Source organism: Oncorhynchus keta, unplaced genomic scaffold (genome assembly GCF_023373465.1).
Source record: "Oncorhynchus keta strain PuntledgeMale-10-30-2019 unplaced genomic scaffold, Oket_V2 Un_contig_2403_pilon_pilon, whole genome shotgun sequence".
Classification (NCBI taxonomy): domain Eukaryota; kingdom Metazoa; phylum Chordata; class Actinopteri; order Salmoniformes; family Salmonidae; genus Oncorhynchus; species Oncorhynchus keta.
In genome coordinates this window covers 20,889-43,806 of record NW_026283696.1, presented here as the reverse complement: position 1 = coordinate 43,806, position 22,918 = coordinate 20,889, and the positions used below count along the sequence as shown (strand labels likewise).

Sequence of the window (22,918 nt, the reverse complement as noted above, 5' to 3'; positions counted from 1 at the left end):
AGACTGTGTGGTGTATTGTGGATATATTATAGACTGTGTGGTGTATTGTGGATATATTATAGACTGTGTGGTGTATTGTGGATATATTATAGACTGTGTGGTGTATTGTGGATATATTATAGACTGTGTGGTGTATTGTGTATATATTATAGACTGTGTGGTGTATTGTGGATATATTATAGACTGTGTGGTGTATTGTGGATATGTTATAGACTGTGTGGTGTATTGTGGATATATTATAGACTGTGTGGTGTATTGTGGATATATTATAGACTGTGTGGTGTATTGTGGATATATTATAGACTGTGTGGTGTATTGTGGATATATTATAGACTGTGTGGTGTATTGTGGATATGTTATAGACTGTGTGGTGTATTGTGGATATATTATAGACTGTGTGGTGTATTGTGGATATATTATAGACTGTGTGGTGTATTGTGGATATATTATAGACTGTGTGGTGTATTGTGTATATATTATAGACTGTGTGGTGTATTGTGGATATGTTATAGACTGTGTGGTGTATTGTGTATATATTATAGACTGTGTGGTGTATTGTGGATATGTTATAGACTGTGTGGTGTATTGTGTTGATAGTGGATATATTATAGACTGTGTGGTGTATTGTGTTCATAGTGGATATGTTATACTATGAGGTGTATTGTGTTCATAATGGATATGTTATACTATGAGGTGTATTGTGTTCATAGTGGATATGTTATACTATGAGGTGTATTGTGTTCATAGTGGATATGTTATAGACTGTGTGGTGCATTGTGTTCATAATGGATATGTTATACTATGAGGTGTATTGTAGCTATTGTAGCTATTTGCAGGCAGAATGTTTCAGTGGTTCTAGTCTGGTACTGAAACTCTCCTCCTGGACTCTCAGCTTCTCTGTGAATTCAGCCTGTAACAACACAAGAGGAAAGCCATTGATAATAGTTTGGATAATGACTCATTATTTACCACATGAAGAGTGTTTCAACGTTGTCATCCAAAAGACAGTGTATTCCCCCTGGCTCCGTGTATTCCCCCTGGCTCCGTGTATTCCCCCTGGCTCCGTGTATTCCCCCTGGCTCCGTGTATTCCCCCTGGTTCCGTGTATTCCCCCTGGTTCCGTGTATTCCCCCAGGCTCCGTGTATTCCCCCTGTCTCTGTGTATTCCCCCTGGCTCCGTGTATTCCCCCTGGCTCCGTGTATCCCCCTGGCTCCGTGTATTCCCCCCGGCTCCGTGTATTCCCCCCGGCTCCGTGTATTCCCCTGGCTCCGTGTATTCCCCTGGCTCTGTGTATTCCCCCTGGCTCCGTGTATTCCCCCTGGTTCCGTGTATTCCCCCTGGCTCCGTGTATTCCCCCTGGCTCTGTGTATATCCCTGGCTCCGTGTATTCCCCCTGGCTCCGTGTATTCCCCCTGGCTCTGTGTATTCCCCCTGGCTCCAGTCAGTATTCCCCAGGCTCATTCCCCCTGGCTCTGTGTATTCCCCTGGCTCAGTGTATTCCCCCTGGCTCAGTGTATTCCCCCTGGCTCAGTGTATTCCCCAGGCTCCGTGTATTCAGCTCAGTGTATGTCAGTCAGTCAGTATCCCCCATAGAGTGTATTCCCCAGGCTCTGTCATTCCCCATGGCTCAGTCAGTATTCCCCAGTATGTCAGTCATATGTCAGTCAGTCAGTATGTCAGTCAGTCAGTCAGTATGTCAGTCAGTCAGTCAGTATGTCAGTCAGTATGTCAGTCAGTCAGTATGTCAGTCAGTCAGTATGTCAGTCAGTCAGTATGTCAGTCAGTCAGTGTACAACATAGACAGTCAGTCAGTATGTCAGTCAGTATGTCAGTCAGTATACAACATAGACAGTCAGTCAGTATGTCAGTCAGTATGTCAGTCAGTATAAAACATAGACAGTCAGTCAGTATGTCAGTCAGTAAGTCAGTCAGTATTTCAGTCAGTATGTCAGTCAGTATGTCATAGACAGTCAGTCAGTATGTCAGTAAGTCAGTCAGTCAGTAAGTCAGTCAGTATGTCAGTATTTCAGTCAGTATGTCAGTCAGTATGTCAGTCAGTATGTCAGTCAGTATAAAACATAGACAGTCAGTCAGTATGTCAGTCAGTATAAAACATAGACAGTCAGTCAGTATGTCAGTCAGTATGTCAGTCAGTCAGTCAGTATGTCAGTCAGTATGTCAGTCAGTATGTCAGTCAGTATGTCAGTCAGTCAGTCAGTATGTCAGTCAGTATGTCAGTCAGTATGTCAGTCAGTATGTCAGTCAGTATGTCAGTCAGTCAGTCAGTCAGTCAGTATGTCAGTCAGTCAGTATGTCTGTCAGTCAGTCAGTATGTCAGTCAGTCAGTCAGTCAGTCATGTCAGTCAGTATGTCAGTCAGTCAGTATGTCAGTCAGTATGTCAGTCAGTCAGTATGTCAGTCAGTATGTCAGTCAGTATGTCAGTCAGTATGTCAGTCAGTCAGTATGTCAGTCAGTCAGTATGTCAGTCAGTCAGTCCGTCAGTCAGTCAGTCAGTCAGTCAGTCAGTATGTCAGTCAGTATGTCAGTCAGTATGTCAGTCAGTCAGTATGTCAGTCAGTCAGTATGTCAGTCAGTCAGTATGTCAGTCAGTGTGTCAGTCAGTCAGTATGTCAGTCAGTCAGTCAGTATGTCAGTCAGTCAGTCAGTATGTCAGTCAGTCAGTCAGTCAGTATGTCTGTCAGTCAGTCAGTATGTCAGTCAGTCAGTCAGTATGTCAGTCAGTCAGTATGTCTGTCAGTCAGTATGTCAGTCAGTATGTCAGTCAGTCAGTATGTCTGTCAGTCAGTCAGTATGTCAGTCAGTATGTCAGTCAGTCAGTATGTCAGTCAGTATGTCAGTCAGTATGTCAGTCAGTCAGTATGTCAGTCAGTATGTCAGTCAGTCAGTATGTCAGTCAGTCAGTATGTCAGTCAGTATGTCAGTCAGTATGTCAGTCAGTATGTCAGTCAGTCAGTCAGTATGTCAGTCAGTATGTCAGTCAGTCAGTATGTCTGTCAGTCAGTCAGTATGTCAGTCAGTATGTCAGTCAGTCAGTATGTCAGTCAGTATGTCAGTCAGTCAGTATGTCAGTCAGTATGTCAGTCAGTCAGTATGTCAGTCAGTATGTCAGTCAGTATGTCAGTCAGTATGTCAGTCAGTCAGTATGTCAGTCAGTCAGTCAGTCAGTATGTCAGTCAGTCAGTCAGTATGTCAGTCAATATGTCAGTCAGTCAGTATGTCAGTCAGTCAGTCAGTATGTCAGTCAATATGTCAGTCAGTCAGTCAGTCAGTCAGTCAGTATGTCAGTCAGTATGTCAGTCAGTCAGTCAGTCAGTATGTCAGTCAGTCAGTCAGTATGTCAGTCAATATGTCAGTCAGTCAGTATGTCAGTCAGTCAGTCAGTCAGTATGTCAGTCAGTCAGTCAGTATGTCAGTCAATATGTCAGTCAGTATGTCAGTCAGTCAGTCAGTATGTCAGTCAATATGTCAGTCAGTCAGTCAGTGTGTCAGTCAGTCAGTCAGTCAGTATGTCAGTATGTCAGTCAATATGTCAGTCAGTATGTCAGTCAGTCAGTCAGTATGTCAGTCAAAATGTCAGTCAGTCAGTATGTCAGTCAGTCAGTCAGTATGTCAGTCAGTATGTCAGTCAATATGTCAGTCAGTCAGTCAGTGTGTCAGTCAGTATGTCAGTCAAAATGTCAGTCAGTCAGTATGTCAGTCAGTCAGTCAGTATGTCAGTCAGTATGTCAGTCAATATGTCAGTCAGTCAGTCAGTGTGTCAGTCAGTATGTCAGTCAGTCAGTCAGTATGTCAGTCAGTATGTCAGTCAATATGTCAGTCAGTCAGTCAGTGTGTCAGTCAGTCAGTCAGTCAGTATGTCAGTATGTCAGTCAATATGTCAGTCAAAATGTCAGTCAGTCAGTCAGTATGTCAGTCAGTATGTCAGTCAGTATGTCAGTCAGTCAGTCAGTCAGTCAGTCAGTCAGTATGTCAGTCAGTATGTCAGTCAGTCAGTCAGTCAGTATGTCAGTCAAAATGTCAGTCAGTCAGTCAGTATGTCAGTCAGTATGTCAGTCAGTCAGTCAGTCAGTCAGTCAGTATGTCAGTCAGTATGTCAGTATGTCAGTATGTCAGTCAGTCAGTATGTCAGTCAGTATGTCAGTCAGTATGTCAGTCAGTATGTCTGTCAGTCAGTCAGTCAGTCAGTGTGTCAGTCAGTATGTCAGTCAGTCAGTCAGTCAGTCAGTCAGTCAGTCAGTCAGTCAGTCAGTATGTCAGTATGTCAGTCAGTATGTCAGTCAGTATGTCAGTCAGTATGTCAGTCAGTCAGTCAGTCAGTCAGTCAGTATGTCAGTCAGTCAGTCAGTATGTCAGTCAGTCAGTCAGTCAGTCAGTCAGTGTCAGTCAGTCAGTCAGTCAGTATGTCAGTCAGTCAGTCAGTCAGTCAGTATGTCAGTCAGTCAGTCAGTCAGTGTGTCAGTCAGTCAGTCAGTATGTCAGTCAGTCAGTCATGTCAGTCAGTCAGTCAGTCAGTCAGTCAGTCAGTCAGTGTGTCAGTCAGTCAGTCAGTATGTCAGTCAGTCAGTCAGTCAGTCAGTATGTCAGTCAGTCAGTCAGTCAGTCAGTCAGTATGTCAGTCAGTCAGTCAGTCAGTATGTCAGTCAGTCAGTCAGTATGTCAGTCAGTATGTCAGTCAGTCAGTATGTCAGTCAGTCAGTCAGTATGTCAGTCAGTATGTCAGTCAGTCAGTATGTCAGTCAGTATGTCAGTCAGTATGTCAGTCAGTATGTCAGTCAGTCAGTATGTCAGTCAGTATGTCAGTCAGTATGTCAGTCAGTCAGTCAGTATGTCAGTCAGTATGTCAGTCAGTCAGTATGTCAGTCAGTATGTCAGTCAGTCAGTCAGTCAGTCAGTCAGTCAGTCAGTATGTCAGTCAGTCAGTCAGTATGTCAGTCAGTCAGTCAGTAAGTCAGTTGGAGACTTTTATCTCCCTCACCAATTTCAAACATCAGCTATCTGAGCAGCTAACCGATCGCTGCAGCTGTACATAACCTATTGGTAAATAGCCCACCCATTTTCACCTACCTCATCCCCACAGTTTTTATCTATTTACTTTTCTGCTCTTTTGCACACCATTTATCACTCCAGTGTTAATCTGCAATATTGTAATTATTCGCCTACCTCCTCATGCCTTTTGCACACAATGTATATAGACTCCCCTTTTTTTCTACTGTGTTATTGACTTGTTAATTGTTTACTCCATGTGTAACTCTGTGTTGTTGTTTACTCCATGTGTAACTCTGTGTTGTCTGTTCACACTGCTATGCTTTATCTTGACCAGGTCGCAGTTGCAAATGAGAACTTGTTCTCAACTAGCCTACCTGGTTAAATAAAGGTGTTCTCAACTATCCTACCTGGTTAAATAAAGGTGTTCTCAACTAGCCTACCTGGTTAAATAAAAAAAATAAAAAAATGTCAGTCAGTCAGTCAGTATGTCAGTCAGTATGTCAGTCAATATGTCAGTCAGTCAGTCAGTGTGTCAGTCAGTCAGTCAGTCAGTATGTCAGTATGTCAGTCAATATGTCAGTCAGTATGTCAGTCAGTCAGTCAGTATGTCAGTCAAAATGTCAGTCAGTCAGTCAGTATGTCAGTCAGTCAGTCAGTCAGTATGTCAGTCAGTATGTCAGTCAGTATGTCAGTCAGTCAGTCAGTCAGTATGTCAGTCAAAATGTCAGTCAGTCAGTCAGTATGTCAGTCAGTCAGTCAGTCAGTCAGTCAGTCAGTCAGTCAGTCAGTCAGTCAGTCAGTCAGTATGTCAGTATGTCAGTCAGTCAGTATGTCAGTCAGTATGTCAGTCAGTATGTCAGTCAGTCAGTCAGTCAGTCAGTCAGTCAGTCAGTGTGTCAGTCAGTATGTCAGTCAGTCAGTCAGTCAGTCAGTATGTCAGTCAGTATGTCAGTATGTCAGTCAGTATGTCAGTCAGTATGTCAGTCAGTATGTCAGTCAGTATGTCAGTCAGTCAGTCAGTATGTCAGTCAGTCAGTCAGTCAGTCAGTCAGTATGTCAGTCAGTATGTCAGTCAGTCAGTCAGTCAGTCAGTCAGTCAGTGTGTCAGTCAGTCAGTCAGTATGTCAGTCAGTATGTCAGTATGTCAGTCAGTATGTCAGTCAGTATGTCAGTCAGTATGTCAGTCAGTATGTCAGTCAGTCAGTCAGTATGTCAGTCAGTATGTCAGTCAGTCAGTCAGTCAGTATGTCAGTCAGTCAGTCAGTCAGTATGTCAGTCAGTCAGTCAGTCAGTCAGTGTGTCAATCAGTCAGTCAGTATGTCAGTCAGTATGTCAGTCAGTATGTCAGTCAGTCAGTCAGTCAGTCAGTCAGTCAGTCATCAGTCAGTCAGTATGTCAGTCAGTATGTCAGTCAGTCAGTCAGTCAGTCAGTCAGTCAGTCAGTCAGTCAGTCAGTATGTCAGTCAGTCAGTCAGTCAGTCAGTATGTCAGTCAGTCAGTCAGTCAGTCAGTCAGTCAGTCAGTCAGTCAGTCAGTATGTCAGTCAGTATGTCAGTCAGTCAGTCAGTCAGTATGTCAGTCAGTCAGTCAGTATGTCAGTCAGTCAGTATGTCAGTCAGTATGTCAGTCAGTCAGTATGTCAGTCAGTCAGTCAGTCATGTCAGTCAGTATGTCAGTCAGTCAGTCATGTCAGTCAGTCAGTCAGTCAGTCAGTATGTCAGTCAGTCAGTCAGTCAGTCAGTATGTCAGTCAGTCAGTCAGTCAGTATGTCAGTCAGTCAGTATGTCAGTCAGTCAGTCAGTCAGTCAGTCAGTCAGTCAGTATGTCAGTCAGTATGTCAGTCAGTATGTCAGTCAGTCAGTCAGTCAGTCATGTCAGTCAGTCAGTCAGTCAGTCAGTCAGTCAGTATGTCAGTCAGTCAGTCAGTCAGTCATGTCAGTCAGTCAGTCAGTATGTCAGTCAGTCAGTATGTCAGTCAGTATGTCAGTCAGTCAGTATGTCAGTCAGTCAGTCAGTATGTCAGTCAGTATGTCAGTCAGTCAGTATGTCAGTCAGTATGTCAGTCAGTCAGTCAGTCAGTCAAGTCAGTCAGTCAGTATGTCAGTCATGTCAGTCAGTCAGTCAGTCAGTCAGTCAGTCAGTATGTCAGTCAGTCAGTCAGTCAGTCAGTCAGTCAGTCAGTCAGTCAGTCAGTCAGTCAGTATGTCAGTCAGTATGTCAGTCAGTATGTCAGTCAGTATGTCAGTCAGTATGTCAGTCAGTCAGTCAGTCAGTCAGTCAGTCAGTATGTCAGTCAGTATGTCAGTCAGTCAGTATGTCAGTCAGTATGTCAGTCAGTCAGTCAGTCAGTCAGTCAGTCAGTCAGTCAGTCAGTATGTCAGTAAGTCAGTCAGTCAGTCAGTCAGTCAGTATGTCAGTCAGTCAGTCAGTCAGTCAGTCAGTCAGTCAGTCAGTCAGTCAGTCAGTATGTCAGTATGTCAGTCAGTATGTCAGTCAGTATGTCAGTCAGTCAGTCAGTATGTCAGTCAGTCAGTCAGTCAGTCAGTCAGTCAGTCAGTCAGTATGTCAGTCAGTCAGTCAGTCAGTCAGTCAGTCAGTCAGTCAGTCAGTCAGTCAGTCAGTATGTCAGTCAGTCAGTCAGTCAGTCAGTCAGTCAGTCAGTCAGTATGTCAGTATGTCAGTCAGTATGTCAGTCAGTCAGTCAGTCAGTCAGTCAGTCAGTCAGTATGTCAGTCAGTCAGTATGTCAGTCAGTATGTCAGTCAGTCAGTATGTCAGTCAGTCAGTATGTCAGTCAGTCAGTATGTCAGTCAGTATGTCAGTCAGTCAGTCAGTCAGTCAGTCAGTCAGTATGTCAGTCAGTATGTCAGTCAGTATGTCAGTCAGTATGTCAGTCAGTATACAACATAGACAGTCACTCCCACGCTGAGGTCTGTCCAACGCTGGTCCGACCAAGCTGACTCCACACTCCAAGACGTCCAAGATTTCGTATTACATCAGATAACAACATTGACAAATACGCTGATTCGGTGTGCGAGTTCATTAGAACGTGCGTTGAAGATGTCGTTCCCATAGCAACGATTAAAACATTCCCTAACCAGAAACCGTGGATTGATGGCAGCATTCGCGTCAAACTGAAAGCCCGCTTTGAGGACAATACAGTGCCACTGACACGGCCTGCAACCAAAACATGCGGTCTCTCCTTCACTGCAGCCGAGGTGAGTAAGACATTTAAACGTGTTAACCCTCGCAAGGCTGCAGGCCCAGACGGCATCCCCAGCCGCGCCCTCAGAGCATGCGCAGACCAGCTGGCTGGTGTGTTTACGGACATATTCAATCAATCCCTATACCAGTCTGCTGTTCTCACATGCTTCAAGAGGGCCACCATTGTTCCTGTTCCCAAGAAAGCTAAGGTAACTGAGCTAAACTCTTGTATTCCCTGTTCACATAGACAGTCAGCCAGTATGTCAGTGGGTGGGTGGGTGGGTGGGTGGGTGGGTCACAATGATCAAATTCAAATGTACGAAACACCAGAATACATGAAGGTTGTTTATTTCAATAAAAACTACAGCTTTAAAGGATTCAGATTCATCATGAAATCCTACCTGTAGGGTTCCCAGCATCTCTTTGGTCATGTCTCCCAGCACGTCTTTGACATCCTGAACGTTGTATCCTTCCAACCCTGTAGCCTTGTTCTCCTTCTCCTGCTCCAGAGCTGTTTCACCTGGTACCCCTCCATCCTCCTCCTGGCTGGTCCTCTGTCCCTGGGTCAACAGAACACCACCTATCAGACAGGCTGGTCCTCTGTCCCTGGGTCAACAGAACACCACCTATCAGACAGGCTGGTCCTCTGTCCCTGGGTCAACAGAACACCACCTATCAGACAGGCTGGTCCTCTGTCCCTGGGTCAACAGAACACCACCTATCAGACAGGCTGGTCCTCTGTCCCTGGGTCAACAGAACACCACCTATCAGACAGGCTGGTCCTCTGTCCCTGGGTCAACAGAACACCACCTATCAGACAGGCTGGTCCTCAACAGTCCCACCTATCAACAGGTCCTCTGTCACCTATCAGACAGGCTGGTCAAATCTGTCCCTGGGTAACAGAACACCACCTATCAGACAGGCTGGTCCTCTTCCCTGGGTCAACAGAACACCCACCTGACAGACTGGTCCTATGGGTCAACAGAACACCACCTATCAGTCAGGCTGGTCCTCTGTCCCTACAGTACAGACATTCTGTTGCTACATGTTCAAATCAACCGTTGTGGTAAATGTACTAGTAGTCGTGGTAACACATTGATCAGTCATAGCTTCAGTTCTCAGTGAAGAGGTCTTCAACAGTGTCCTACAGTACAGTACCCACCTGCTGTCTTATGGGAAATAGCAGAATCACTGACTTGGAATAGGAGTTTTGGAATAGTAGACACTAACTGTTCAACAGAAATAATAGTAGTCACAATAATACAATATGTACTATTTATTAATTACTTTCTTTTCAAATCAGATAGTCATGAAAATATAAAAACATCAGCTGTGAGTCATCAGTAGTCCTAAGCAGAGCCCATGGTAACAGTCATGTAATGAGGTAGTATCAGTACCTCTTCTTCTGCTGTTCAACAGGAGTCATGTAATGGAGGTAGTCATCAGTAGTCCTACAGTACAGTACCTCTTCATGCTGTTCAACAGGAGTCATGTAATGGAGGTAGTCATCAGTAGTCCTACAGTACAGTACCTCTTCATGCTGTTCAACAGGAGTCATGTAATGGAGGTAGTCATCAGTAGTCCTACAGTACAGTACCTCTTCCTGCTGGTCAACATGAGTCATGTAATGGAGGTAGTCATCAGTAGTCCTACAGTACAGTACCTCTTCATGCTGTTCAACAGGAGTCATGTAATGGAGGTAGTCATCAGTAGTCCTACAGTACAGTACCTCTTCCTGCTGGTCAACATGAGTCATGTAATGGAGGTAGTCATCAGTAGTCCTACAGTACAGTACCTCTTCATGCTGTTCAACAGGAGTCATGTAATGGAGGTAGTCATCAGTAGTCCTACAGTACAGTACCTCTTCATGCTGTTCAACAGGAGTCATGTAATGGAGGTAGTCATCAGTAGTCCTACAGTACAGTACCTCTTCATGCTGTTCAACAGGAGTCATGTAATGGAGGTAGTCATCAGTAGTCCTACAGTACAGTACCTCTTCATGCTGTTCAACAGGAGTCATGTAATGGAGGTAGTCATCAGTAGTCCTACAGTACAGTACCTCTTCATGCTGTTCAACAGGAGTCATGTAATGGAGGTAGTCATCAGTAGTCCTACAGTACAGTACCATCTTCATGCTGTTCAACATCAGGAGTCAGTTAGTCAAAGTCCTCTTCCTGAGTCATGTAATGGAGGTAGTCATCAGTAGTCCTACAGTACAGTACCTCTTCCTGCTGTTCAACAGGAGTCATGTAATGGAGGTAGTCATCAGTAGTCCTACAGTACAGTACCTCTTCATGCTGGTCAACAGGAGTCATGTAATGGAGGTAGTCATCAGTAGTCCTACAGTACAGTACCTCTTCATGCTGTTCAACAGGAGTCATGTAATGAGGTAGTCATCAGTAGTCCTACAGTACAGTACCTCTTCATGCTGTTCAACAGGAGTCATGTAATGGAGGTAGTCATCAGTATTCATGCCTTCTTCCAACGGGGTTTATTAAAGTCTGCTGAGCTGATCACCTCTATAGTCCAAACTGGAATACAGTAAGCTCAGGAAACAGAGGTTGTAGTCTCACCCATGATCTTACAGTAGAATATGTTGGATGTTTGCCTTGTGAATATATTAAGAAAAGGATCATATTAACTGGTAACAGACCTTGTTAAGGTATCAATGGGAAATCAAACAGACTCATTCATTATAGCTCCAAACTGTCAGGGATGAATCACTATACTACAGCTCGATCTGGAAATGATGAGGAGTGTATTATGTCACATCAGACTCATTCATTATAGCTCCAAACTGTCAGAGATGAATCACTATACTACAGCTCGATCTGGAAATGATGAGGAGTCTATTATCCATACAAACGCTCCACACCGCGTGGCCTGCGTTGAACAAATAATCTGGTGGTCCCAGCGCGCACGCACCCACGTGGAGTTCCAGGTCTCCGAGCCTCTGGAACTGCCGATACATGCTGTGATAACAAGGCAGAGTTCATCTCAGCAGCCTCCCTCCAGTCCCTGATAATGGCACTGATGTTAAACAGGATCACCACAGATAACACTGCCATCTAATGCTCTCTCTTTAATGTCCGCCCATACGTGTTGTGACACCCCGAGAGCTACTGGTCAGCGGGGTGGTGGCACCGACTCCTCATCTCTCCCAAGTGGTCATTCTCTTTCTCCCCTTACCCATCTGTCTATCGCCTCCTTTGAATTCCATACTGTCACAGTTACCAGCCATTTCAAGCTTAACATCCTTATCATTTATCGCCCTCCAGGTTCCCTCGGAGAGTTCATCAATGAGCTTGATGCCTTGATAAGCTCCTTTCCTGAGGACGGCTCACCTCTCACAGTTCTGGGCGATTTAACTCCCCACGCCTACCTTGACTCATTTCTTGCCACCTTCTTTCCACAGTTTTGATAATCCTCTTTGACCTCACCCTCTCACCTTCCCCCTACTTATCTTTACTAGATGCTGTTCTTCCACTAACCTCATTGCAGACTCCCTCCAAGTCTCCGACCACTACCTTGTATCCTTTTAGAGATCGCTCTCATCCAACACTTCCCACACTACCCCTACTGGATGGTATCGCGCAGGGAGCCCAGCCCAACCTTCACTCTCTCTCCCCCTGCTACATCTCTCTCTTCCATCCTATCATCTCTTCCCTCTGCTCAAACCTTCTCCAACCTATCTCCTGATTCTGCCTCCTCAACCCTCCTCCCTCACTTTCTGCATCCTTTGACTCTCTATGCCCCCTATCCTCCAGGCCGGCTCGGCCTCCTCCCGCTCCGTGGCTCGAGACTCATTGCGAGCTCACAGAACAGGGCTCCATACAGCCGAGGCGGAAATGGAGGAAAACTTGAAAACCCTGCGGACCTGGCATCCTTTCGCTCCCTCCTCTACATTTTCCTGTTCTGTCTCTGCTGCTGAAGCCACTTTCTACCACTCTAAATTTCAAGCTTCTGCCTCTAACCCTAGGAAGCTCTTTGCCACCTTCTCCTCCCTCCTGAATCCCCTCCCCTCCTCCCTCTCTGCAGATGACTTTGTCAACCATTTTGAAAAGAAGGTCGACGACATCCGATCCTCGTTTGCTAAGTCAAACGACACCGCTGGTTCTGCTCACACTGCCCTACCCTGTGCTCTGACCTCTTTCTCCCTCTCTCTCCAGATGAAATCTCGCGTTATCTTGGTGGAAAACTTGTGACGGCCGGGTTTTTGCCCAACAACCTGCCCATGCTTGACCCTATCCCCTCCTCTCTTCTCCAGACCATTTCCGGAGACCTTCTCCCATGCACCTCACCTCGCTCATCAACTCATCCCTGACCGCTGGCTACGTCCCTTCCGTCTTCAAGAGAGCGAGAGTTACACCCCTTCTGAAAAAAGACTACATTCGATCCCTCCGATGTCAACAACTACAGACCAGTTCCCTTCTTTCTTTCTCTCCAAAACTCTTGAACGTGCCGTGTACAGACCTTGGCCAGCTCTCCCGCTATCTACATTCTCAGAATGACCTTCTTGATCCAAATCAGTCAGGTTTCAAGACTAGTCATTCAACTGGTGACTGCTCTTCTCTGTATCATGGAGGCGCTCCGCACCGCTAAAGCTAACTCTCTCTCCTCTGCTCTCATCCTTCTAGACCTATCGACCAGGACAGCCTTCGATACTGTGAACCATCAGATCCTCCTCTCCACCCTCTCCCAGAGTGGGCATCTCTGGCTGGCGCGGCCCACGCTTGGATTGCGTCCTACCTGACAGGTCGCTCCTACCAGGTGGCGTGGCGAGAATCTGTCTCCTCACCACGCGCTCTCACCACTGGTGTCCCCAGGGCTCTGTTCTAGGCCCTCTCCTATTCTCGCTATACACCAAGTCACCATTGGCTCTGTCATAACCTCACATGGTCTCTCCTATCATTGCTATGCAGACGAGACACATTAATCTTCCCTTTCCCCTGTCTGATGACCAGGTGGCACCGCATCTCTGCATGTCTGGCAGACATATCAGTGTGGAGACGGATCACCACCTCAAGCTGAACTCGGCAAGACGGAGCTGCTCTTCCTCCCGGGGAATTACTGCCCTTCCATGATCTCGCCATCACGGTAAGATGACAACTCCATTGTGTCCTCCTCCCAGAGCGCTAAGAACCTTGGCGTGATCCTGGCACAACACCTGTCATATTTCTAACTAACATCAAGGCAGGTGGCCCGTTCTGTAGGTTCATGCTCTACAACATCCGCAGAGTACCATTTACCCTGCCTCACAGGGAAGCGGCTCAACCAGGTCCTAATCCAGGCACTTGTCATCTCCCGTCTGGGGATTACTGCAACTCGCTGTTGGCTGGGCTCCATGGTGCTTGCCTACGGAGCTGTGAGGGGAACGGCACCTCAGTACCTCCAGGCTCTGATCAGGTCCTACACTCACAAACAAGGGCACTGCACAGTTCATCCACCTCTGGCCTGCTCGCCTCCCTACCACTGAGGAAGTACAGTTCCCGCCAGGTGTCAGCCCAGTCAAAACTGTTCGCTGCTCTGGCCCCCCAATGGTGGAATAAACTCCTCACGACGCCAGGACAGCGGAGTCAATCACCACCTTCCGGAGACACCTGAAACCCCACCTCTTAAGGAATACCTAGGATAGGATAAGTAATCCTTCTCACCCCCATTTAAGATTTAGATGCACTATTGTAAAGTGACTGTTCCACTGGATGTCATAAGGTGAATGCACCAATTTGTAAGTCGCTCTGGATAAGAGCGTCTGCTAAATGACTTAAATGTAATGTAAATGTAAAATATGTCACATCAGACTCATTCATTATAGCGCACAAACTGGATGAATCACTATACTACAGCTCGATCTGGAAATGATGAGGAGTCTATTATGTCACATCAGACTGTCAGGGATGAATCACTATACTACAGCTCGATCTGGAAATGATGAGGAGTTTATTATGTCACATCCTGGAACGTTCAGCTCCTAGAAAAGAGCTCTGTCTGAACAAATCAATTTAATGGGCTCTGATGTTGTTATAGACTCCATACATGTTGTGATAATGAGATCTAATGTTATTATAAGCTCCATAAATGCTGTGATAATGAGATCTGATGTTGTTATAGACTCCATACATGTTGTGATAATGAGATCTGATGTTATTATAGGCTCCATAAATGCTGTGATAATGAGATCTGATATTATTATAGGCTCCATACATGCTGTGATAATGAGATATAATGTTATTATAGGCTCCATACATGCTGTGATAATGAGATATAATGTTATTATAGGCTCCATACATGCTGTGATAAAAATATATCATGTTATTATAGGCTCCATACATGCTGTGATAATGAGATCTGATATTATTATAGACTCCATACATGCTGTGATAATGAGATCTGATGTTATTATAGGCTCCATACATGCTGTGATAATGAGATATGTTATTATAGGCTCCATACATGCTGTGATAATAAGATATGTTATTATAGGCTCCATACATGCTGTGATAATGAGATATGTTATTATAGGCTCCATACATGCTGTGATAATGAGATCTGATGTTATTATAGGCTCCATACATGCTGTGATAATGAGATCTGATGTTATTATAGGCTCCATACATGCTGTGATAATGAGATCTAATGTTATTATAGGCTCCATACATGCTGTGATAATGAGATCTGATGTTATTATAGGCTCCATACATGCTGTGATAATGAGATCTAATGTTATTATAGACTCCATACATGTTGTGATAATGAGATCTGATGTTATTATAGGCTCCATACATGCTGTGATAATGAGATCTGATGTTATTATAGACTCCATACATGCTGTGATAATGAGATCTAATGTTATTATAGGCTCCATACATGTTGTGATAATGAGATCTGATGTTATTATAGGCTCCATACATGCTGTGATAATGAGATCTGATGTTATTATAGGCTCCATACATGCTGTGATAATGAGATCTAATGTTATTATAGGCTCCATACATGTTGTGATAATGAGATCTGATGTTATTATAGGCTCCATACATGTTGTGATAATGAGATCTGATGTTATTATAGGCTCCATACATGCTGTGATAATGAGATCTAATGTTATTATAGACTCCATACATGCTGTGATAATGAGATCTGATGTTATAATAGGCTCCATACATGCTGTGATAATGAGATCTGATGTTATTATAGGCTCTGTCATGCTGTGATAATGAGATCTAATGTTATTATAGGCTCCATACATGCTGTGATAATGAGATCTGACTAACTCACCATAGGACCATTTATCTGTCATCTCTGTCTAACTAACTCACCATCAGGAGACCATTTGTCTGTCATCTCTAACTAACTCACCATCAGGAGACCATTATCTGTCATCTCTGTCTAACTAACTCACCATCAGGAGACCATTTATCTGTCATCTCTGTCTAACTAACTCACCATCAGGAGACCATTATCTGTCATCTCTGTCTAACTAACTCACCATCAGGAGACCATTTATCTGTCATCTCTGTCTAACTAACTCACCATCAGGAGACCATTTATCTGTCATCTCTGTCTAACTAACTCACCATCAGGAGACCATTATCTGTCATCTCTGTCTAACTAACTCACCATCAGGAGACCATTATCTGTCATCTCTGTCTAACTAACTCACCATCAGGAGACCATTTATCTGTCATCTCTGTCTAACTCACCATCAGGAGACCATTTATCTGTCATCTCTGTCTAACTCACCATCATTTGTCATCTCTGTCTAACTAACTCACCATCAGGAGACCATTATCTGTCATCTCTGTCTAACTAACTCACCATCAGGAGACCATTTATCTGTCCTCTGTCTAACTAACTCACCATCAGGAGACCATTATCTGTCATCTCTGTCTAACTAACTCACCATCAGGAGACCATTTATCTGTCATCTCTGTCTAACTAACTCACCATCAGGAGACCATTTATCTGTCATCTCTGTCTAACTAACTCACCATCAGGAGACCATTATCTGTCATCTCTGTCTAACTAACTCACCATCAGGAGACCATTATCTGTCATCTCTGTCTAACTAACTCACCATCAGGAGACCATTTATCTGTCATCTCTGTCTAACTAACTCACCATCAGGAGACCATTTATCTGTCATCTCTGTCTAACTAACTCACCATCAGGAGACCATTATCTGTCATCTCTGTCTAACTAACTCACCATCAGGAGACCATTATCTGTCATCTCTAACTAACTAGAAAATGGTCTCCTGATTGTGAGTTAGTCAGAGATGACAGATAAATAGTCTCCTGATGGTGAGTTAGTTAGACAGAGATGACAGATAATGGTCTCCTGATGGTGAATTAGTCAGAGATGACAGATAATGGTCTCTCTGATGGTGAGTTAGTTAGTCAGAGATAACAGATAAATGGTCTCCTGATGGTGAGTTAGACAGAGATGACAGATAAATGGTCTCTCTGATGGTGAGTTAGTTAGACAGAGATGACAGATAAATGGTCTCCTGATGGTGAGTTAGACAGAGATGACAGATAAATGGCCTCCTGGTGGTGAGTTAGTTAGACAGAGATGACAGATAAATGGTCTCCTGATGGTGAGTTAGTTAGACAGAGATGACAGATAATGGTCTCTCTGATGGTGAGTTACTTAGACAGAGATGACAGATTTAATGGCATCTCTGATGGTGAGTTAGACAGAGATGACAGATAAATGGTCATCTCTGATGGTGAGTTAGTTAGACAGAGATGACAGATAAATGGTCTCCTGATTGTGAGTTAGTCACCACAGGAGACCATTTATCTGGCCTCTCTGATGGTGAGTTAGTTAGACAGAGATGACAGATAAATGGTCTCCTGATTGTGAGTTAGTTAGACAGAGATGACAGATAAATGGTCTCCTGATGGTGAGTTAGTTACCACAGAGATGACAGATAAATGGTCATCTCTGATGGTGAGTTAGTTAGACAGAGATGACATTTAAATGGTCTCCTGATGGTGAGTTAGTTAGACAGAGATGACAGATAATGGTCTCTCTGATGGTGAGTTAGTTAGACAGAGATGACAGATAATGGTCTCTCTGATGGTGAGTTAGACAGAGATGACAGATAAATGGTCTCCTGATGGTGAGTTAGTTAGACAGAGATGACAGATAAATGGTCATCTCTGATGGTGAGTTAGTTAGACAGAGATGACAGATAATGGTCTCTCTGATGGTGAGTTAGACAGAGATGACAGATAAATGGTCTCCTGATGGTGAGTTAGTTAGACAGAGATGACAGATAATGGTCTCCTGATGGTGAGTTAGACAGAGATGACAGATAAATGGTCTCCTGATGGTGAGTTAGTTAGACAGAGATGACAGATAAATTGTCTCCTGATGGTGAGTTAGTTAGACAGAGATGACAGATAATGGTCTCCTGATGGTGAGTTAGTTAGTCAGAGATGACAGATAAATGGCCTCCTGATGGTGATTTAGTTAGACAGAGATGACAGATAATGGTCTCTCTGATGGTGAGTTAGTTAGTCAGAGATGACAGATAAATGGTCTCCTGATGGTGAGTTAGTTAGACAGAGATGACAGATAATGGTCTCTGATGGTTAGTTAGACAGAGATGACAGATAAATGGTCTCCTGATTGTGAGTTAGTTAGACAGAGATGACAGATAAATGGTCTCCTGATGGTGAGTTAGTTAGACAGAGATGACAGATAAATGGCCTCCTGATGGTGAGTTAGTTAGTCAGAGATGACAGATAAATGGTCTCCTGATGGTGAGTTAGTTAGACAGAGATGACAGATAAATGGCCTCCTGATGGTGAGTTAGTTAGACAGAGATGACAGATAAATGGTCTCCTGATGGTGAGTTAGTTAGACAGAGATGACAGATAAATGGTCTCCTGATGGTGAGTTAGTTAGACAGAGATGACAGATAAATGGCCTCCTGATGGTGAGTTAGTTAGACAGAGATGACAGATAAATGGTCTCCTGATGGTGAGTTAGTTAGACAGAGATGACAGATAATGGTCTCCTGATGGTGAGTTAGTTAGACAGAGATGACAGATAATGGTCTCCTGATGGTGAGTTAGACAGAGATGACAGATAAATGGTCTCCTGATGGTGAGTTAGTTAGACAGAGATGACAGATAAATGGTCTCCTGATGGTGAGTTAGTTAGACAGAGATGACAGATAATGGTCTCCTGATGGTGAGTTAGACAGAGATGACAGATAAATGGTCTCCTGATGGTGAGTTAGTTAGACAGAGATGACAGATAATGGTCTCCTGATGGTGAGTTAGACAGAGATGACAGATAAATGGTCTCCTGATGGTGAGTTAGTTAGACAGAGATGACAGATAAATTGTCTCTCTGTGTCATCTCTGTGAGTTAGTTAGACAGAGATGACAGATAATGGTCTCCTGATGGTGAGTTAGTTAGTCAGAGATGACAGATAAATGGCCTCTGTCTAATGGTGATTTAGTTAGACAGAGATGACAGATAATGGTCTCCTGATGGTGAGTTAGTTAGTCAGAGATGACAGATAAATGGTCTCCTGATGGTGAGTTAGTTAGACAGAGATGACAGATAATGGTCTCCTGATGGTTAGTTAGACAGAGATGACAGATAAATGGTCTCCTGGTGGTGAGTTAGTTAGACCAGAGATGACAGATAAATGGTCTCCTGATGGTGAGTTAGAGAGAGATGATCAGATAAATGGTCTCCTGATGGTGAGTTAGTTAGACAGAGATGACAGATAAATGGTCATCTCTGATGGTGAGTTAGAGATGACAGATAAATGGCATCCTGGTGGTGAGTTAGTTACCACAGAGATGACAGATAAATGGTCTCCTGATGGTGAGTTAGACTCAGATGACAGATAAATGGTCTCCTGATGGTGAGTTAGTTAGACAGAGATGACAGATAAATGGTCTCCTGATGGTGAGTTAGAGAGATGACAGATAAATGGCCTCCTGGTGGTGAGTTAGACAGAGATGACAGATAAATGGTCATCTCTGATGGTGAGTTACTTAGATCAGAGATGACAGATAAATGTCATCTCTGATGGTGAGTTACCATCAGAGATGACAGATAAATGGCCTCCTGTGGTGAAGTTAGACAGAGATGACAGATAAATGGTCTCCTGATGGTGAGTTAGTTAGACAGAGATGACAGATAAATGGTCTCCTGATCTCTGAGTTAGACAGAGATGACAGATAAATGGCCTCCTGATGGTGAGTTAGTTAGACAGAGATGACAGATAATGGTCTCCTGATGGTGAGTTAGTTAGACAGAGATGACAGATAATGGTCTCCTGATGGTGAGTTAGTTAGACAGAGATGACAGATAAATGGCCTCCTGGTGGTGAGTTAGTTAGACAGAGATGACAGATAAATGGTTAGGGACAATGACAGGAAAGGACTCTCTTTATGGTCACTGCCCTTCCAAGTTACTCACTAGCTTCCTTAAGGAAACCTCAACATACATACGGACACAATGACGCAGGCAGTCTCACCTTCTTCCCAAGGAGCAGCTCCTCTCTAGGTTGGCTGAAGAGAAACTCATAGAGTTGGTAGTTCTGAAAGAGACTATAGTAAAAGAGGTGAACCAAGATAAGTAACCAACAGACCAGAACTTCAACATCCCCTATGAGGGTCACTGCTCTGAATGGATTATCACCAGATAAGTAAGGACAGTGTTCATGTGATATTAATCATGTAGGCCTTACTAAAAAGGCTAATAGAGAAGAGTCTTGCTACCTGCACTTCAGGTAGTCAGTGATGGACATGGCCTGCTCAGCATCAAACAGTGAGTCGACCTCTGGAGAAGGAGACTGGCGCGTTCCTGATATCATCTTGGCAAACTCATTCAGGTTATCAACAAACGGCATCTGCTTCTCTGGGACATTGAGGACAGATATGAATACAGATATTAGCCACAGCCAGTCATATTGACGTTAGCCATAAGAATCTGACTGGACGTTCATTACTTCTGAGGCAGGAACGGTGCCATGCCAAGATCAGGGACAGCAAGATCAGGACAGCAAGGAGCGTGAGATGTGTCTCGGAAAACATACCTTAATCCAAGGATGGGAGATGGCGCTGTATTCCTAATTATCCCAACTGACAAATCGAGAAGATTGAAAAACATTATCTCAAATGGTGAAGTTTTGGAGGAAATTAACTCTATTTTCTTCGCTCTGCTGTCATGAGGGGGGCAACTTAAATTCTCGCAGGGTGGGGTGGGACCCGAACTAAATATTACTTAGGGCCCACTAAAAGGCTGTCTGTATGTGTGGGTATAGATGTGGATATGCAGGCCTGCGAGCCACTGTGACCGGTCATGATGAGTTCAGATTTTGTGGCCCACACCCCAAGTTTCGTGGTAACAAATCAAAATTATAGGTTGCGGCTTCCCGGGTGGCGCAGTGGTTAAGGGCGCTGTACTGCAGCGCCAGCTGTGCCACCAGAGACTCTGGGTTCGCACCCAGGCTCTGTCGTAACTGGCCACGACCGGGAGGTCCGTGGGGCGACGCACAATTGGCCGAGCGTCGTCCGGGTTAGGGAGGGCTTGGCCGGTAGGGATATCCTTGTCTCATCAGCGACTCCTGTGGAGGGCGAGGCGCAGTGGTTGCCAGGCGCAGTATCCAGTGGTTGTCTCAGGCACAGTGGTTGCCAGGCGCAGGAGGTGTCCTCACAATCAAACCAAGCCACACTGCTGCGCATCCAACCCGGCCAGTCACCAATGTCCGGAGGAGACACTGCGCTGTGTTAAGAAGCAGTGTGGCTTGGTTTGGATTGTGTATCACATGAGTTTCAACCTTCGTCTCTCCCGAGCCCGTGCGGGAGTTGTAGCGATGAGACAAGATACTGCTAATTGATACCACGAAATTGGGGTTGAAAAAGGGGTAAAATTCAAAAAATAAAAAAAATAATAGGTTGCACAGTAAATTACTCATCTCATACTTTATTCTATACTATTCTACGGTATCTCATTCACTTAATAATGTTTACACATCTTGCATTTCTCATCTCAATAATGTTTACATATCTTGCATTTCTCATCTCATAGTCCGTTCCGTATTCTATCTATCTTGTCCTTTACTTAGATTTGTGTGTATTGGGTTTATGTTGTGTAATTTGTTAGATATTACATGTTAGATATTACTGCACTGTCGGAGCTAGAAGCACAAGCGTTTCGCTACACCCACAATAACATCTGCAAATTTTATTTATTTTACCTTTATTTAAATAGGCAAGTCAGTTAAGAACAAATTCTTATTTTCAATGACGGCCTCGAACAGTGGGTTAACTGCATGACAGATTTGTACCTTGTCAGCTCGGGGATTCGATCTGTGACCGATAAAATTAGCTTTGATTCTGTCTGTTACCTATAAATCCTATGACTTACCACTGATGTTGTCCAGTAACAATTGCAGTAGAGCCATGATGAATGAGATCTGTTGACAGGTGTAGTTCATCTCCCTGGTCCACCAGAAGCCAGAGACAAAGTAGTCCAACAGGGAAGCCTCCTTCAGACACGTCTGGTAGTTCTTCAAACCAAGTATTTCTTCAAACTGGCTGTTGTAAAACAAAAGGTTGATACATGAACCACTTCCAAATGAACTGGCCAGTAGGCCCATATATCCTCGTTACTTACAATTGCACTTGTTCCACTGTCAAATCCAACAGCGTGTTGATTTGTTCATGGGAAATAAGTTTCCATTGAGGGTTGGCTTTTTCAGCATCACTTTCCTGTATTAATTGGATTCAGAACACAAGTTGAGTTTGTTTAGCAGGCCACACTAGGTTAGCTCTAGCTTTAATAATAATACGTTTGTGAAATAATAACCAGACAAATGACGTAGTAAATATTTCATATAATATTAAATATTAATAGGGTTTTAACATATATTCCTACTTTGGACGCAACGTCATTTCTATCGTTTGCATTTTTATCCGCTGACTTGTTGCTTTGTTTTGCTTTTGCAGACATGTTTTAGTCACCAGCGTTACCATGGCAACACGTCCACAGTGGACGGGCGGTGAGCTTCCGGTCCGGGTGATGAGCTTCCGGGCGGTGAGCTTCTGGGCAGTCTGGTCTATCGAGATGGATAAAGCTCATTCTAGAATCGCAGTGTTGTCAACTTAGCGACTTTTGTCGCTATATTTAGCGAGTATTCAGACCCTCTAGTGACAAATAAAAATCAATGAAAACGAACCGCCAATAGCTACTTTCCATTACTGAGGAGTTGGCAACACTGTGTTAGATCTGTCTAGTCAACCTGTAACCAGTGCTGTCCGGAGCGCCGTACTGGTACTTCTCATTTTGGCCGAATAGCATACCGTCTCCTCTACAAAACAAAATCAATGAAAGTACAGTATCAAGACAGGCTGAATCTGCTTCTCCAATAGAAAACCAGGCGTTGACATGGTGTCTGGCTGAACTCATGGGTAGAGACATGTCTTCTGGTTAACGGTTGTCTCGCACCGAACTGCGCAAGCTGTCAACTCAAAGGCATTTGTTTTTGATGAAAATTAAAACGTGTAATTTCTCTCTTTCACTTGGTTGGAGTAATAACATGTTCAGCTACTTAAGACACTAGCTTCAATATATGTTGTGCTTTTAGATTTCGAGAAAAATTATCACACAAGAATGAAGGCGGGATCTGCAATGAAGAGTGGACATTCATTTCCTGATTCAGCTTCGTAC

At 44.1% G+C, this 22,918-nt stretch overlaps 1 protein-coding gene across 15 annotated transcripts; it reads right to left on the bottom strand.

Annotated features, from left to right (window-relative positions):
• Positions 1–764: 764 nt before the first annotated feature.
• Positions 765–10,696, bottom strand: LOC127921939 (ciliary-associated calcium-binding coiled-coil protein 1-like). 15 transcript variants are annotated; one of them, XM_052505557.1, is made up of 4 exons: positions 10,008–10,322; positions 9,678–9,941; positions 8,614–8,772; positions 765–910 (listed from the first exon to the last, which is right to left on the bottom strand). In XM_052505557.1, exons 1-4 carry the CDS (start codon positions 10,296–10,298, stop codon positions 827–829), a joined length of 798 nt encoding a protein of 265 aa, XP_052361517.1. In that variant the 5' UTR covers positions 10,299–10,322; the 3' UTR covers positions 765–826. The 15 variants fall into 15 exon arrangements, with proteins under 15 accessions (XP_052361517.1, XP_052361518.1, XP_052361521.1 ...); XM_052505558.1 differs by having other exon boundaries at positions 9,744–9,941; XM_052505561.1 differs by having other exon boundaries at positions 9,810–9,941.
• Between the last annotated feature and the right edge of the window lie 12,222 nt (positions 10,697–22,918).